At 50.0% G+C, this 18,733-nt stretch overlaps 1 protein-coding gene across 1 annotated transcript in view; it reads left to right on the top strand.

Moving 5' to 3' along the window:
- The window catches only part of Nlgn4x (neuroligin 4 X-linked), a 125,617-nt gene extending 115,528 nt beyond the window's left edge, over window positions 1-10,089 (top strand). The window contains exons 4-6 of the mRNA XM_077107820.1: window positions 1,390-1,575; window positions 2,712-3,501; window positions 9,227-10,089. Coding sequence (XP_076963935.1) covers window positions 1,390-1,575; window positions 2,712-3,501; window positions 9,227-10,079 — 1,829 coding nt within the window. The 3' untranslated portion in view covers window positions 10,080-10,089. The remainder of the gene's footprint in view (window positions 1-1,389; window positions 1,576-2,711; window positions 3,502-9,226) is intronic.
- Window positions 10,090-18,733: the final 8,644 nt, after the last annotated feature.

An 18,733-nucleotide genomic window follows, 5' to 3' on the forward strand; every position in this document is an offset into this window, starting at 1 on the left:
GCACAGCCTCCACCACCTTCCTCACACACCACCTGTGACCTGCAGGGGACATGCAGGCGGGAAGTCCTGTCCCTGAGAGGAGCCAGGGGACCCTGAAGGGGGGACTTCTGAGACCCTGACGCAGACCAGGTCCCGGGATCCAGGGGGGCGAGGCTCCTTCCTCCAACCCTAAAATCTGCAAGAACAGGTTCCACTGAGAACCAGGCAGCAGGGGCCAGGGGGACCCAGAGTGGCCATGGCCGTGGGGACTGGAGAGTCGGAGGTCACCTGCTGTCCGTCAAAGTCAGGAGGGGAGCTGGGCGGGGCTCTCTGGGGACTTCCCTGGGACCCCCATAAAACCGGAGGGCAGGAGGGGCACGCTGTCCCTGTCCCCTGTGAGAGGACCCCTCTGTCCCTGGAGAGTGTCCCCTCCCCTTTCTATCCCTTCAATAGGCTCCTGCACAATTTTTTTGTGTTTTAAGCATTGTGCAAAAAATGTCCGTGACGACACTGTGACATTGCAGGACACTGGTTGGACGTGGTGTAGCATCACCCTGGTCCAGTGGTCACATGTGCACACAGGGTCACAATGTCCCATTCACTCTCCTGTCCTCCCTGCCCCACACCCCTCCCTCCCTTCAGTCCCCTCTGCCTAATCCAAAGCACCTCTATCCTTCCGTAACCCCCTACCTTGTTGTGAATTAGTATGCCATCATCAGAGAACGCATCCGGCCTTGGTTCTTTGGGATTGCCTTATTGCACTTAGCATGACAGTCTCCAGTCTCATTCATTTACCTGCAAATACCCTAGTGCCATTCTTCTTCCTGGCTGAGTACTATTCCATCCTGTACGTGTACCACGTTTTCTTTACTCATTCATCTATTGAGGGACACCTAGGTTGGCTCCACAGCTTAGCTATTATGAATTGAGCTGCTATAAACATGGATGTGCCCGTGTCCCCGTAGTGTGCTGGGTTTAAGTCCTTTGGGTCTAAACTGAGAGGTGGGATAGCTGGGTCACATGGTGGTTCCATTCCAAGTTTTCTGAGGAATCCCCATTCTGCTTTCCAGAGTGATTGCACCAATTTTGCAGTCCCACCAGCCACGTAGGAGTGTGCCTTGTCCCCACGTCCTCGCCCATATTCATTGTCACTTGTGTTTATTGTCCCAATTGCCATTCTGACTTGGGTGAGACCAAATCTCCCTGTCCTTTGAATCTGCATTTCTCTAACTCCCAGAGATAGCACCAAGAAAAAAAAAAAGTAAGTGACCCCGTCAACAACTGAGCTAAGGATCTGAGCGGACCCTTCACAGAAGAAAGTCAATCCACAATACATTAAAAAAAACAGCGTTCAGTGCGCACAGGGTGCAGGCGCCTGCTGTGACTGACGGGCGGGTCTCCTCCCTGCAGGCTTCCTGAGCACCGGGGACCAGGCAGCCAAGGGCAACTACGGGCTCCTGGACCAGATCCAGGCCCTGCGGTGGATCGAGGAGAACGTGGGAGCCTTCGGAGGGGATCCCAAGAGAGTGACCATCTTCGGCTCAGGGGCCGGCGCTTCCTGCGTGAGCCTGCTGACCTTGTCTCACTACTCGGAAGGTAATATGAAGGTGACACCGGGGTGGGGAGAGGGCTGGGGTATCTGCAGGAGCACTGGGTCCAGGGATTGAACTCAGGGCCCTCCACCCCTGAGCCCCGTCCCCAGCCCTATTTTGCATTTTATTGAGAGTCAGGGTCTCCCTGAGCTGCTGAGGGCCTCCCTTTGGCGGAGGCTGGCTTTGACCTCACGATCCTCCTGCCTCAGCCTCCGGGGCTGCTGGGATCCCAGGTGTGCACCACCCGGTCCGGCTCTTGTAGCATCTTTAGCTTCTTGTTTTAAGTTATAAATGCCTCCAATGGGTCAAATAATGAACCCCCGCACCTGGTCACAGCTCCCTCCCGCTGCACGGAGAGCTGCGCGCACCTAGAATCCTGCTCCTGAAATCACCCAGGCCTCTCCAAGTTTGCCTGAAGTCAGGCATTTTTTTGTTTCTAATCGTGACAAAGCGAACCTCACCAAACTCAGTTTTGCACGGATACGATTTGGAAACGACGGAATTAATTAAAAAAAAAAAAATAGTTAATTGGAGACCCATTGAAGACTTCTGCCAGCGTAGCTCATTTATTTATTCCATGAGAAACATAAAAGCCTAATATCTTTCAACCAAAGGCAGGAACACACATGCTTCCCTGAGTTCTCACTCTGAATCACATTCCAGTGTCTTTATTATTATTATTATTATTATTATTATCATTATTATTTTATCATTATTATTATTTAAAAAAAAAAATTTTTTACAGCCTAGTCCTGAAGCTGTACCTAGTCCCGCTTGTGAGAGATGCAAGCTCCTTGGACCTCAGGCATAGGCAGAGCATGCGTTGGGGGGTGGGAGGGAGGGCGGACACCAGGGAGCATTTTTACGCACGTGCATGAAGCCAAATCTGCAAAAAAAAAAAAATAAATGCATAAAAATGGAAATAAAATCCATGAAATTGTGCAAAGATGAACTGCATTTTTTCCTCCCTTCTCTCTCTCTGCGGATGCATCGTGCGCCCTCACCCCGGTGCGCACGGGCTCCGCTGCGCGGTGCCGGGTGCAAACGTCCGCGAGCCCCTCCCCGGGGGGCGGGGGGGGGGACAGTCGCAGCGTCCCGAGAAGGGGGACGTCCCTCTCACGGGCTCGCGTCTCTGCGCAGGTCTGTTCCAGAAGGCCATCATCCAGAGCGGCACGGCGCTGTCCAGCTGGGCCGTCAACTACCAGCCGGCCAAGTACACGCGCCTCCTGGCCGACAAGGTGGGCTGCAACATGCTGGACACGACGGACCTGGTGGAGTGCCTGCGCCACAAGAGCCACCGGGAGCTCATCCAGCCGGCCATCACGCCGGCCACCTACCACATCGCCTTCGGCCCCGTCATCGACGGCGACGTGATCCCGGACGACCCCCAGATCCTCATGGAGCAGGGCGAGTTCCTCAACTACGACATCATGCTGGGCGTCAACCAGGGCGAGGGGCTCAAGTTCGTGGACGGCATCGTGGACAGCGAGGACGGGGTCACCCCCAACGACTTCGACTTCTCCGTGTCCAACTTCGTCGACAACCTCTACGGCTACCCCGAGGGCAAGGACACGCTGCGCGAGACCATCAAGTTCATGTACACCGACTGGGCCGACAAGGAGAACCCCGAGACGCGCAGGAAGACCCTGGTGGCCCTCTTCACCGACCACCAGTGGGTGGCCCCCGCCGTGGCCACCGCCGACCTGCACGCCCAGTACGGCTCGCCCACCTACTTCTACGCCTTCTACCACCACTGCCAGAGCGAGATGAAGCCCAGCTGGGCCGACGCGGCCCACGGGGACGAGGTCCCCTACGTCTTCGGGATCCCCATGGTCGGGCCCACGGAGCTCTTCAGCTGCAACTTCTCCAAGAACGACGTGATGCTCAGCGCCGTGGTCATGACCTACTGGACCAACTTCGCCAAAACCGGGTAGGTGTCCCCCTGCTTCTCACACCTGCACCCCCAGAATCATTTCCTCCACCTGCGCCATAGGATCCAAGCGTGGTAGTGCGCCGCCTGTCATCCCCGGAGGCCGAGGGAGGAGGATTGCCAAGGGGAGGCCGCAGCCTCGACCACTGAGCGCCGCCCCGAGCCGCTTACCAGACTCTGTCCCAAAGCGAAAATTGAAAAGGGCTGGGGGGTGTGGCTCGGTGGTGAAGCAGCCCTGGATGCCACCAACCTCTGGCACCGTGTCTATGTATCTATTTATTTATATTTTAAACTTTTCTCATATCGATATATTTATGTAATTCTCTCTATATTCTACCTGGGAGTAGAATTGTTGTTGCATCGTCTTGTGCACTTTAAATATTTGCTGGATGACAGATCTCATGACGGAAAACTCTGCAAAGACCCAGCTTTTCTTTTTAAAGATCCATCTTTTAGTGGTAGTTGGACACCGTACCTTTATTTTACTTATTTATTTTTATGTGGTGCTGCTGAGGATCGAACCCAGGGCCTGTCACGGGCGAGGCGAGTGCTCTACCGCGGAGCCACGATCCCAGCCCCCAAACACAGGTTTTCTTCCAAATTATTTTTACTCGTGATTGGTTGAATCCGTGGATACAGAAATCACGGACGGCCACCAAGATTTTTCTGTGTCCTGAATATATAGATAGACGATAATAGATAATAAATAGACGTGCACTGGTACTTTATTACATACAGTACGTATCTTTTTAACACTCTGGATGCAATCTACATTTTTCTGCATGGAATGCATATTCAAATTTTTATTTATAAATATATAGGTATTGATGTAGATATACTTTGGTATAGGCAGTACATCTTTTTTATTTTATTTTTTTTTTGGATACCATGGATTGAATGCAAACTCAGAGCACTTTACCCTGAGCCGCCTCCCCAGCCCTATTTTGTGTTCAATTTAGAGACAGGGCCTCACTGAGTTGCTTAAGGCCTCGATGAGTGGTTGAGGCCGGCCTCCTACTTGCTATCCTCTGGACTCAGCCTCCCTAGCCTCTTGGATTACAGGCCTACGCCACCCTGCACAGTTTCATCTATTATTTACTTTGTACCAAAGAGTTCCATCTTAATCTTCATTAAAAGAGCCTACTTCTTGTCTCTTACACGTTTCAAAAATCACCTTTGTGTGCTTTCCCTCAATGCAAAGTCAGAGTCATTTATCATATGTTTAATTGACCCAGTAAAGAAGAATGAAACCCACATAGAGCCATTAAATTCTCATTAGCTGTTCCTGCTGCTGATGTGTCTGAGGATGAGGTTGGTGCTTTCACTATTAAAAAAAAAAAAACTCTAATAATAATTAAAGAGGAAGAAAGAAAAGATACATGCAAGAGAAGTTGGAAGGACACTTTGTTTCTTGTGTGCAAAGAGGAGGGAAGGCTTTTTAAACTGTTGGGCACACGCCTGTCATCCTAGCATCTCGGGAGGCTGAGGCAGGAGGATGGTGAGTTCAAAGCCAGCCTCCGCCAAAGGGAGGCCCTAAGCAACTCAGGGAGACCCTGTCTCTAAATAAAATGCAAAATAGGGCTCTAAATAAAGTGTAAATAATATAAAATATTATTTTATAATAATAAAATACATGACACAGTTGGTGCTTCTAGCAGAAGTGAGGAATGAGATCCTGGTGAAGCTATAAATCTAAAAACACTGGTTGGGACCAAAATGGCCATAGCCATTCCTACATTTTTTTCCCCCTTTTAATTAATCAATTAATTAATTTTTAAAATTAGAGACAGGGCTTCGCCAATTTGCCGAGGCCGGCCTCCAACTTGCCATCCTCCTGCCTCAGCCTTCCAAGTCGTGGGGACCACAGGCGTGCACCCCTGCACCCGGTTTGCTCTTTTTTTTTTTTTTTTTATACCGAATCACACAGTAGGTCCTCAGACCCGGGGTAGACCACCTGCCTGGCATGCCCAAAGCCCCCCGGGGTCCATCCTCAGAACAAAATAAAGGGAAATAAATGAAAGACTTTTAAGTGCTTTTGCAATTGGAGAATGGGAAGATCTTTCTAGAATGGCCAACATAAAAGCCACAAACCCATGCATCTCTTTGGAGGGGGTCAGCTGCCATCTCTCTGTGGGGACATTTTGGGTCCAGGAGGTATTTGTCTGGGGATGTGGAGGGAGACCTGCCTCCTTTGGGTCTGATCTTTTGATTTTTTTTTTTTCCTCTTGGGAACTGAAGCATTTTGGATGCAGAAAGAGAAACTGGGACACATGAGCCTCTGGTTCTCCACTGGCCTCCTGCAGCCTCTGGAGTTTCTGAGCGGGGACATGGCCCCGGGTTTGCTCAGCTCTGAGAGTTGATGGCGGTTTTTCAGATCCTGCCCGTGCCTCTCGGAGACCTTTAATAGCTAGATGGTATCGGGCTGAAGCCGGCTTATCTGGGTTTTCCAAATCCTCTGGCCTATTCTTTGAGAACAAGATAAATGTGTTTTTCTTTACCTCTGAAACATGCACTGAGTTCCTCGCCGCAGAGCCCGCGAGCCCCACAGACAGAGCACTGCTTGTCCTGGTGGCTCGGCCCTTCATAAAAGCTCTCTCTCTCATAGACGCCGGGCGGCAAACTCACACCGAGGTGGAAAGAGGAGGCATCTCTACCCCTTTTTCAGGTCTTGGGGGAACAATGAAAAACAGAGGCCCAGCCTTTTCCTGGCAGATCCCAATTAAATAGAAAAGACTTGAAATTTATTTTGCAAGATACCTAAAAGACACATGAGGTGTTGCATGGAAGCAGACATCTTTCCAAAAACATGCAGAAAGAAAAATGTAAAAAATCAGAACTGGCTGATTTTTCAGACATGTAAATGTTGGTAAGTAGGTAAGAAAATTCATGATATATGGGCTTATATATATATATGCATACAAGTATGCATAGCCACACATATGCACTGTATACAGTTGGCGTTTAGTAAACAGGATATAGTGTGTTTTATTCAACTTTTCTGTTGCTGTGACCAAAATATACAATAAGAACAATTTAAAGTTTTCTTGGAGCTCATGGTATCAGATGTCTCAGTCCATACACAGCTGCCTCCATGGCTCTGGCCCAAGGGGAGCAGAACAAGATGGCGGCAGGGCCTGGAGGAGGAGAGCAGCTCAGGACAGGGCACCAGGGAGCAGAGAGAGCTCTGTCACCAGGGACAGGACAGAGACCCCCAAGGCACAGCCCAGGGACCCCCTCCTCCAGCCACACCCCACCTGCTGCAGTCACCACCCACCTAATCCACTTCAGTGGATTAATCCACTGATTAGATCAAGGTTATCATAGTGCAGATATTTCACCTATGAACATTTTTTTTTCATTGTCTGACACACGAGCATTGGGGGACACCTCATATCCAAACCTGAGCATGGGGGGACACTATATAAAGGTATATTGTATGCCACTTAGAGTATACAGGTGGCATACACTGTGGTACAGAACACATAATGTACACTGCACACAGCAAACACAGGATACAGTCTAGTCCACAATAAGGTGGCCCGAGAGCCTTCCTTCCCTAGCAATCGCTCACGTGTTCCAATAATCGTATTGGAAGATGATCGATAATATTTCTTGAGTTCTCAGCCGTTTATGCAATAGCAGTGCACGTTTTGATCTGATGTTCCGTGCTGAAATTCCAGCATCTGTCCATGGACTTCAATGTCCGTTCTTGAGTGAGAAAGAGAGAGCTCACTGGGTCAGCCAGAGTAGCCTCGGAAATCCAGAATCCTCTCCGTCCCTCCTGTCCACTTTGGGGGATACTCTTTATGCATTTATTCAATTTTATTTTTAAGGTGGGAATCTCTACTGTTCCGTGGAGATGTTTAGTGCTATTGCTGACCTATACCCCATGGAGCAACCCACTCCAAAAAAAAAATATATTTCCAAACACTGTCCGTTGTCCCTATGGGGCAAATGACCCCTGGTTTGAGATGGACCGTTTCGGAGCGATGTGAAATACCAAATTCGCCTCGGGGCATGGAATTGTCCAGTTCCTTGGGTGAAGGAGACTCCATGCCTTGCAAAATCAGGGAAATCGTTGGGGACCGTCATCCTTCAGACAGAGAGGGACTTACCTTGGGTTTCAAAACGGGGGACCCCACCTTGGATGGAAGCAGAAGGGTGCCTGGGTTGAGCTGGGCCATGGTCACCGGCCGTGACCCTGTCCCGGATCCCCACGGGGGTGGTCCTGCAGGTGCAGATTCCCGTGTCCCTTGCATTGGAAGGTGACCTGGTTTCTCTCATTGCCATGCATTGGAGGGTGACCTGGTTCCTCTCATTGCCGTGCATTGGAGGGTGACCTGGTTCCTCTCATTGCCATGCATTGGAGGGTGACCTGGTTCCTCTCACTGCCGTGCATTGGAGGGTGACCTGGTTCCTCTCACTGCCGTGCATTGGAGGGTGACCTGGTTCCTCTCATTGCCGTGCATTGGAGGGTGACCTGGTTCCTCTCATTGCCGTGCATTGGAGGGTGACCTGGTTCCTCTCATTGCCGTGTATTGGAGGGTGACCTGGTTCCTCTCATTGCCGTGCATTGGGGGGTGACCTGGTTTCTCTCATTGCCGTGCATTGGAGGGTGACCTGGTTCCTCTCATTGCCGTGCATTGGGGGGTGACCTGGTTCCTCTCATTGCCGTGCATTGGAGGGTGACCTGGTTCCTCTCACTGCCGTGCATTGGAGGGTGACCTGGTTCCTCTCACTGCCGTGCAATGGAGGGTGACCTGGTTCCTCTCACTGCCGTGCATTGGAGGGTGACCTGGTTCCTCTCATTGCCGTGTATTGGAGGGTGACCTGGTTCCTCTCATTGCCGTGCATTGGGGGGTGACCTGGTTCCTCTCACTGCCGTGCATTGGAGGGTGACCTGGTTCCTCTCACTGCCGTGCATTGGAGGGTGACCTGGTTCCTCTCACTGCCGTGCATTGGAGGGTGACCTGGTTCCTCTCATTGCCGTGCATTGGAGGGTGACCTGGTTCCTCTCATTGCCGTGCATTGGAGGGTGACCTGGTTTCTCTCACTGCCGTGCATTGGAGGGTGACCTGGTTCCTCTCACTGCCGTGCATTGGAGGGTGACCTGGTTCCTCTCATTGCCGTGCATTGGGGGGTGACCTGGTTCCTCTCATTGCCGTGCATTGGAAGGTGACCTGGTTCCTCTCGTTGCCGTGCATTGGGGGGTGACCTGGTTCCTCTCATTGCCGTGCATTGGAAGGTGACCTGGTTCCTCTCGTTGCCGTGCATTGGAGGGTGACCTGGTTCCTCTCATTGCCGTGCATTGGAGGGTGACCTGGTTCCTCTCGTTGCCGTGCATTGGAGGGTGACCTGGTTCCTCTCACTGCCGTGCATTGGAAGGTGACCTGGTTCCTCTCGTTGCCGTGCATTGGAGGGTGACCTGGTTCCTCTCGTTGGTGACCTGGTTCCTCTCACTGCCGTGCATTGGAGGGTGACCTGGTTCCTCTCACTGCCGTGCATTGGAGGGTGACCTGGTTCCTCTCGCTGCCGTGCATTGGAGGGTGACCTGGTTCCTCTCGCTGCCGTGCATTGGAGGGTGACCTGGTTCCTCTCGCTGCCGTGCATTGGAGGGTGACCTGGTTCCTCTCGCTGCCGTGCATTGGAAGGTGACCTGGTTCCTCTCACTGCCGTGCATCGGACGGTGACCTCCTTTCTCTAACCCCTGCCCCTCTCCCCCCAGGGACCCGAACCAGCCCGTTCCCCAGGACACCAAGTTCATCCACACCAAGCCCAACCGCTTCGAGGAGGTGGCCTGGTCCAAGTACAACCCCAAGGACCAGCTGTACCTGCACATCGGCCTCAAGCCCCGGGTGCGGGACCACTACCGGGCCACCAAGGTGGCCTTCTGGCTGGAGCTGGTCCCCCACCTGCACAACCTGAACGAGATCTTCCAGTACGTGTCCACCACCACCAAGGTCCCGCCCCCGGACCTGACCTCCTTCCCCTACGGCACCCGCCGGTCCCCGGCCAAGCTCTGGCCCACCACCAAGCGGCCGGCCATCACCCCGGCCAGCGGCCCCAAGCACAGCCAGGAGACGCACAAGACGGGGCCCGAGGACACCACGGTCCTCATCGAGACCAAGCGCGACTACTCGACCGAGCTGAGCGTCACCATCGCCGTGGGGGCCTCGCTGCTCTTCCTCAACATCCTGGCCTTCGCCGCGCTCTACTACAAGAAGGACAAGAGGCGCCACGAGACGCACCGGCGGCCCAGCCCGCCGCGCAGCGCCGCCGCCGCCGCCAACGACGTGGCGCACCTGCAGAACGAGGAGGTGCTGTCCCTGCAGATGAAGCAGCTGGACCGCGACCACGAGTGCGAGGCGCTGCCGGCGCACGAGGCGCTGCGGCTCACCTGCCCGCCCGACTACACGCTGACCCTGCGCCGCTCCCCGGACGACATCCCACTCATGACGCCCAACACCATCACCATGATCCCCAACGCGCTCACGGGCGTGCAGCCGCTGCACACCTTCAACACCTTCGGGCAGAACAGCAGCAACCTGCCCCACGGACACTCCACCACCCGCGTATAGCTGCGCGGTGTCCCCGGTCCCCTCCAGCCGGAGAGGGTCCCCCCCCCGTCCCCCCCCAGGGAGAAACAGAACCCGGCGCCCCCGACTCCCACCCAGGACAGGTCGGCATCCCCCAGGACTGAGGGTCCAAAAGGAAAAAAAGTAGAAAAAAAAATAAAGTAGAGGGTCTGCAAGGTGGACCCTGCGGACGCTGGCTCCTGGACTCTACCTGTCCCCTGCCCGGCCCCTCTGCATCCCCCCCCTCCCAATCCACTTCTGACCCTGTGAAATGTGAAGGGGCGTCCATCTCCGTCACCACACGGCTTTAAAGATCCCCGCCAGGCCCAGGGGACGCTTGGGTGGCCCCCCCAGGACCTCCCCGATTCTGCCCGATGACCACGAGGTGACAAAGGACAGTTAAGGATTCTGGAACTCAGCCAAGGATATCGGGCTTTTTTTTTTGTTGTTGTTTTTTTTTTTTTTAATCACAGTTGGAGAAAGAAACAAAAAAAGAAAAGAAAAAAACAAAACAAAAAAACGCATCCGTCAATCATGTCCTTTCATGTGCCACCCAAGGGGACACGGCGGAACCTCGGCCAGGAGGATGTCCCCCCTGAGGGTCCTGGGTCACCACGTGGCACCGTCTCATGGAGAGAGAGAGAGAGAGAGAGGAAGGGAGAGGAGGATTTTATTATTAAAAAAAAATCAAAAGACTTCACTCTGCAGGAGATTCCGCACATTTCTGCGCAAAAGCGACGTTTTTGCCCGCTGGGACTCTATTTAAGAAACTTTGTACAAATCCCCCCCCCAAAAAAAAAAAAAGTGTACATAGCTGTGAGTTTAAAACACACACACACACAAAACCAGAGGGTGGGGCGGGGGAGAGACAAAAAAAAAAAAAAAAAAGATTTAAAAACGAAACAGACAAACAGAAAAAAACAAGCTTTTATCGGTGTTTTTAGTTGGAGAGAGCTTTTAGCAAAAAAAAAAACCCGTGGTTTCCATTGTGTGCTCTGAATGTCTATAAATATATAAATATATATATACCTGAGTCATTCCACCTGTTTCCTTCCTTGCAAAAAAAAAAAAAAAAAAGAAAAAATCAGACAAAAAAAAAGAAAAATGGCTTTGGTTCTTGATGACTGGAGGTACACAGAGACGTGGGATTTTTTGATGTCCGGGTTTCGTGGGTGAAGAAGAGGCGGGGGGTGTCTTTCAAGAGAAGCCTGGGCCGTCCGTCCAGGGGTGGGGGGCGGCCCGTGGCATGTCCACTCCTGGGTTGCAGAAGTGCATGCCCGGGGGGGGGGGGGGGGGGGGCATGGGTGGCAGACCCTTTTTTTGGGGGGGGGGATTTTTCTTTTTTCTGGGCACTGGTCTGCGTGCAGCCTCCATGCACACCCAGCCGCAGCAGCGGGGACGGGGCAGAAGACAGTGTCCCTGTGTCCTCCGGGGCCCCTTTGAATCGGTTGAGGAAGATGTGCTTCCCACCCCCGGGTCCCTGCCAAAAAAATCAAAGAAAGCCCCCTTGGTGGGGCCTGCCCAGGGCGGTCAATACCGCACTGTTGAGCTGGGCAGCTGCAGGGCCATCTTCCCGGGAGAGGACCTGCTCAGCCTGGCTAATCGGGTGGCAGGAGGACGCAGCGGTGAGCCTTTATTGATCAGCAAGCCAGGGTTTTTTTTTTTTTAATCATTTTTTTTTAAAAGTCCCTTTTAATGTCCCTTTAAGGGATATTTTTTTCGAGTGTTTCAAGAAAACAGTGGCCAAAGATGTTGGGAGACAACCTACCTGGGCTCCCTTGGCGTTGATTCCAGAAAGGCCATCCCTGATTTGAGCGCCGAGGTGGACCTTCTGCCTTTAGCACCCCCCCATCTTGCAACAACAACCTTCAAGTCCCCAGATCCCTGCAGCGCAGTCCCCGCCGTGGTGGTGTGTCCCAGCATTGACCCTGTACCTGGAACGGAGCTCTCGGGGACACCTGCATCTCCGCTATAGATCCGGATGCTGCTCTGTCCATCTGCATTTGGGAGAGCTCAGCTCTGTATATAAATATGTGAAATAGGATGACCCTCACCCGCCCCCCCCCCCACCGAGCACCTGCCAAACCACAGTCCCCTGTCCACAGTGAAATGTCCTGGATAAGATGTCCCCGCCATCTGTTATTATTATTATAAATTTTATTTTTGTTGTTGTTTTGGAAAGCTGTGCTCAGGCCATTTCTGCAAGCTCCCTATTCGCCCCAGCTGGTCCTGCAGCAGGTGGGCTCCTGTCCACTGGCTCGTGTGGTCAGCCTGGATGGGGGTTGAGTCTGTCGTAGCGTGCACCCCGGTGTCTGTCCGGTACCCCCCCCATCGTCTTCTGGTAGCAATATGTACAGTCATGCGTCCGCCTCGTGGATAGACTTTTAGCTTTTACAGAGGATTATGATTCAAAAAAAAAAAAGCAATTTAATACGTCGCGAAGGATATCTTATTTCTACGGGAAAGAGGTTATAGAGTCTTCATAGAGTTCTATGAGAGGGGGAAAAATATACTTGCTATCTATAAAAAAAAAGAGAGAAAAAAAAAAGAAAAAAAAGGAGAAAAAAATTAAGGAAAAAAAATACTTTCTTAGGCTTTTATTCTTGATCTCAAAAGGCACGCAGGGTTCAATGGTTCTTTGGGTTATGATTCTGCAACTTTTGTTTTTGATTTTGCCTTAAGTAATGATAGAAGATATATATGGCTGGACACATATGTATAAACTTTTCAGCAACATTTTTAATAATAAAATATCACAGTATTTTCTAATGCTTTGTGCAAATAATTGGGCGTCTTTCCTTTCTTTGTAGGTGGTGTGGTTGCTTCTTTGATTCTTTGTGGCTGTTTTTATTTTTTTTTGGGGGGGGGGTGACAGGTACGTCTGATTGACAGACGCCTAGGAATTTATGTGCAATCATGTCCCTAGACTCTCATGCATTTTAAACCCCTCAGGATTGCATTTCTATCAAACATCTTGCATCGTGTGAACACAGAGACGCACACCTCACACGCACACACATGTAAATGCACACCCAGAGATTCATGCACTCCCATCTGCATAGGAACACATGCATTGAATAGGAATTGCATCCTTTGGAGTCTGAAGTTTAAGCCTTAGAAACATATCAGCCAGTGAGGGTCACCTGTACCAACCACCGCGTTCCACCCGATTTGCACTGGACACGTGAGTCCACGTTCAAGGAAGACGTCCGGCCCCTCTGGCCATCTCAGCCATGCTCAGACCCTGAGGAAAGGTAAGGGTCCCCACGTCACCCACCCAGGGTCCCGCCAGGTGCTGGGGCTGCGGTTACCCGTGAGCGCAAGGGTTCTTTCCCTCCATCCCCAAACCCAAGGGCCAGCCAAGGCAGGGGAGGTGGACAGGCGTGGAGATGGACGCTGGGGACCGTCCTGGGCAGGGGGTGATTGCTGGGCAGACACAGCCCCCCCCCCGTGTCCTAGTCCCTGGGAGGAGGAGGATGCATGCATTTGGAAGGAAGTCACCCCTAAGCCACTTCTTTGTTCTCTGTGAGCATCATCAGGGGGTGGGGGGCAGAAACTTTGATCCAGGGAGTTGGGGACCAAGAGGAAGGTCCAGTTGGTCTGACTCCAGAAGAAGTTGGAGGGGAGGGTCATTTCGAGTTACAGGGTGTCCTCACTTCCGTCCCCCACCCCCGTGCGCGTTGGGACCATCCGTCATTTTCTCCCGTGGACCTTCTTTGGATGACACCTTAGGGGAGCCAAATGCACCCCCCGGTTAACTGTGCATTTCCAACTTATTTTCCGCAATCCGACCGCGGGGCTGGGTGGGTCCATGTTTTCTGTGATTCCTTTCTGCAACATTGCTTGAAATGGTCAGGCTCCTGACCCGCCTCCGTTAAAAAGCATTTCTATATTCAGAAAAAAAAAAAGAGAGAGAGAGAGAGGGGGAAAGGAAACAGTCATTCCACATTTCTGAGATGTGGGCATCGGGACCTAGACCCAGAAAACCCGTGACGGGATATTTCGGAGCCCGAGGGGAAGCTACAGGTCACCTGCTCTTCCACACGGGGCCACCCAGGAGGAAAAAAGTCATTGCACCTGATTTTCCCATCAGAGGGGGCTCAGGCAAGTTCCTGAGGTCTCCGTTGCACGAGGCGCATCCAGCAGCCACAGGTAAAATAATGCCCAGAAACGAAAAATCTTGCACCCCTTTTTGTCCAGGTCATGGATAACCAAAGCTTGGACCGTTGTCTGTCCATGGGTAGAAAAGCCACCCGCAAGATGTCTTCTTGGGATGCAAAAATAAACCCTAAAACAACCCCCAAAGTCTCGTGCAAACTGAGAAATCCGATCACGCCTCATTTTCAACTATTAGGAGCCATTTCATCTTAGTAGCATTATTATCCTTCCATGTTCCAACACCTGCCCGACTTTTTTTGTGTGTGTGCATGTGTGGATCCGTGGATCAGCCTCCCTCTCTCTGGGGAGATGGTTTATTTATGGACACAGCTTTAAAACAAACAGGCTCAGCCTGCCCGCGTTATTAGGTTTCTGTATTATTTCAAGGATTTAAAAAGCAATTACCTTTTACAGATGACTCTCGTGTGCTGCCGAACTTTAGAGATGTGTTCTCAGAAATGCATTTTTTTAAAGGCAATTTTTTTAAAAAAATGGTTTTCAGCTTTATGTCTTATCTTTCCTTAATGATTTGAGTTGCACTTTGAGGTGGTCTTTGTTGGAAATGATTCGCAGTTGGAGGAACAAAGCGTGCAACGTTGTGCCGAGTTCAGCAAGTCAATCACCCCAAGGAAGGTGGTGGGATTTGAGACAAGTCACATTTGATTGACAGCTGCTCATGGCCCATCAGGTTCACTAACTTGCTGCTCGGCTCCTGCCAAACCCCACAACCCCCCCCTTGGTTTGCAATATTTGTGGAGGGGGCAGCAGATTGCACCCCTGGTCCCCATTTGAAATAAGTTATCATCGGACCTGGGTCTCCCTGGAGATTTTTTTTTTTTTTTTTTGGCCATATTCTACAGCCTCCCAGGAGCTTGGGGACCCTGGCCAAAGACATAACCTGCATTTGCCTCATTTGATCATTGAGGATGAAAGAGACTCCACCTTCCTGATCAAGGTTACATTCAGTGCAGTAACTGCAAAAACTCTCTCTGCTTCCTCCCCTCCCCTCCCGAATTCAGATTTCTGTCTAGGTGCATGCTCCTAAGTGACAAGAAAATTCAACAGGAATTCTAGTCACTTTTTGTACCCTTGATCCTCCGTTTTATCTGACACCTAAGTGGTGCTGGATGGAGCATGCATTATCCAAAATGCACGAGGCCATAAGAGTTTGGGATGTTTTAGGGGACAGATGGGGTGACAGGGATTGAACTCAAGGGCACTCGACCCCTGAGCCCCGTCCCCAGCCCTATTTTGCATTTTATTTAGAGACAGCATCTCCCTGAGCTGCTTAGGGCCTCACTTTGGCTGAGGCTGGCTTTGAACTCGCCATCCTCCTGCCTCAGCCTCCCGAGCTGCTGGGATGACAGGAGTGTGCCACCATATCTGGCTAATAGTTTCGGATTTTGAATATTTTTCAGCTTTTAGAAGATTTGCATATACATCATTAGATATCTAGGGAATAGGACCCAAGTCTAAAAACAAAAGTCCCTTATATTTTGTACGCAGCTTATTCACATAGACGAAATGTAATTCTGCACAAATACTTCATACACTGATGACCTGTCTCAGCATCACCGATTTAAGATTTGGGGATAAGAGATTCTCAGCCTGTAATACATTTTAATTCTGACCTTCCAATGCAGGGAATTGTTTTTCGATCTAAATTAAGTGTCTCCTAGGCACTAGCAGAAACAAATCAATGGTTTAAGATGTGTTTCTGGCTGGGCACGGTGGCACATGCCTGTCATCCCAGCATCTCAGGAGGCTGAGGCAGGAGGATCATGAGTTCAAAGCCAGCCTCAGCCAAAGGGAGGCCCTAAGCAACTCAGGGAGACCCTGTCTCTAAATAAAATGCAAAACAGGGCTGGGGAGGGGGCTCAGGGGTCGAGTGCCCCTGAGTTCAATCCCTGGTAAATAATAATAATAATAATAATAATAATAATAATAATAATTAAAACAGCAAATTCTAGCTGTGGTCTAAAATGGACCTTGGAAGTGTTCTTCCAATATTATGTTACAGAAAAGAATAGTTGATTTCTTTTTCTCTGGGAAATGGTCTGAAACCTCGATTTATCTTATAGACTAAGGTGATCCATGTCAAATTTCAGTCTTTAGAAGCCAAGAACCCTTAGATTTTTCGGGGAAGGTTCATTGAACAGGAAGAATATCCACTCACAGACACGGAGAGGAAGACAAACGGCATAAATGCAGTATTTCTAGGAAAAAAAAAATCCCCAATTGGACTTTTATTATAGGAATACACCTTGTGATGGGCAGAAGCAGATCCCCCCCTAATCTGAGCCTTTGTTCTTCAGAGATAATCATAGTAGGATCCCATACATTCAAAATATCACAGATCGTCTTAACAATGCGATTATCTACTGCATTAATGTGATTAAACACAATGTTAATAATACAATCACAGAATGCTAAAATACAATCATCTGCCATGAGACAATCATGGACCTTGCAGGATGAAGGAAAGGGAGGACCTATTCACATATTTGGGTTATTTTTGTAAGATTTTTTTGCAGGAGGGTACCAGGGACGGGGCTCAGGGGCCCTCGACCGCTGAGCCCCGTCCCCAGCCCTATTTTGCATTTTATTTAGAGACAGGGTCTCCCTGAGTTGCTTTTGGCCTCGCTTGGGCTGAGGCTGGCTTTGAACTCGCGATCCTCCTGCCTCAGCCTCCCAAGAGCCGCTGGGATGACAGGGGTGCACCACCCTGCCCGGTCAGAATTCCATCTTGTAGCTATCGTACATTTCCCTTATTGAGTGATTCTTGATATCAACATTATTCAAAGCTCTACTATCACGGAAAACAAAGTCCCATCGAACATGTGCTGAGTCTCTCTGCCTTAGCATCTTTGGGGTCCACCTAGTGACACGGACACGGTATCATTCAACCCAACAAGAGATCAGTTGACGCCCGTGTAGCAAATTCCTCGTCTTCTCGGTGACTTTTAATGGCTCCGGGTGCCCACAAGCCATATCTTCGGCTGACCACGTGCATGTGTGCCAACGATCTAGCATGGAAAGACGGCATGTATGCCACCCGAGGACCAATCTGCATAGATTCACACTCATGCACAGTCACATCTATAATTGCACACGTGCACAGACAATCATTGGCCACCCCATTTGTTGCCAGGGTACAAAACGGAAGGTCAGCCTAAGACTAATTGTAACAAGAAAGGGTTTCCCGATGCATATTTGTCTGTTTCTAGTTTCCCCACGCCCCTGCATCCCTATTTCAATGAGAAACGCCTTTTAGCAAAGAAATGAGACCAAACCAAACCCATCAATCTGACTCCAGTTCCGGGCCACGGGTCCCATGAAGCTGCCAGAGCCGACCAGTAGGTGGTGCCCTCTGCTCTGCGTCCAGGGAGCCACCCTCTGAGGCGGGAAAGGAGGGACTGGCAGGAGAGCAAGATGGTGAGCCTGGGAAGAGTGTCACCAAGGGCCACCGAGCGGCCAGACGTCCCGTGTCCATCTCCTGCCCACCCGCCCCTGGCCCTGGCAGCGCAGGGGAGTGCCCCTGGGGTTGCATGGCCCAGGAGCAGCCTGTGGTCCCGCAGAGTCCCTCCAGCCCCCAGGCACCACCTGCATCCCGTCCTGGGTCTGGTCCTCCATCAGCCAGGAGCTCTGCCGAAGGTCCATGGAGACGCGCCCGGGCCACCTCCTTTGACCCCCTGCACATCGTCCCGAGTGTCACTCTGGGGGCTGGCCGCCGGTCAGCCTGGGGTCATGGCCACTCTGCAGAACCCAAGGTGGAGGACTTTTCTTTTTTTTTGTTTTTTCTTTTTTTGCATTTGCAGCCGTGGACATTGAGCCCTGGACCTCATAGATAAATAGATAAATAAATGAATAGATGAATAGATAAATAGATGATGCATAGAATACATTCTGCACTACATACATGATCCCATGTGATTCATAGATATGTTTATGTATTGCATAGATATATTTGATATATAATGCACTACGTGTTACATATCTATGTATTTGATATATATTTTATATATCCTGTCTCTCTATATAAATATGCTTCTATATTTTATGAATCGATATGATATATAAAGTCTACGATATATGATATTCATATGATATATAAAGTCCACCAATGATAGATCGCTCTGATATTTAAAATATATTATATATTTAAATATATAGATAGATATTTGTGTATTTATCTATTTTTATATGAATGATATATTAGATATATATTTCACATACTAAATATATAAATATATACAAATATATATTTGTGTATATATTTATATATTTAATATATTGTGTGTCTCTATATAAATATGGAACATTTACATTTCGATATGTATACATCACATATGATTATATATGATGTATAAATGTATTAGTATGATCATGATTTTTACATGTAATATGGGATTATGATATATAAATATGTATCATATCATATAGATAATATGATAATATGATACATTATATAAAAATATATACATGATTTAATGATATAT

This window comes from Callospermophilus lateralis, chromosome Y (assembly GCF_048772815.1).
Source record: "Callospermophilus lateralis isolate mCalLat2 chromosome Y, mCalLat2.hap1, whole genome shotgun sequence".
Taxonomy (NCBI): Eukaryota; Metazoa; Chordata; class Mammalia; order Rodentia; family Sciuridae; genus Callospermophilus; species Callospermophilus lateralis.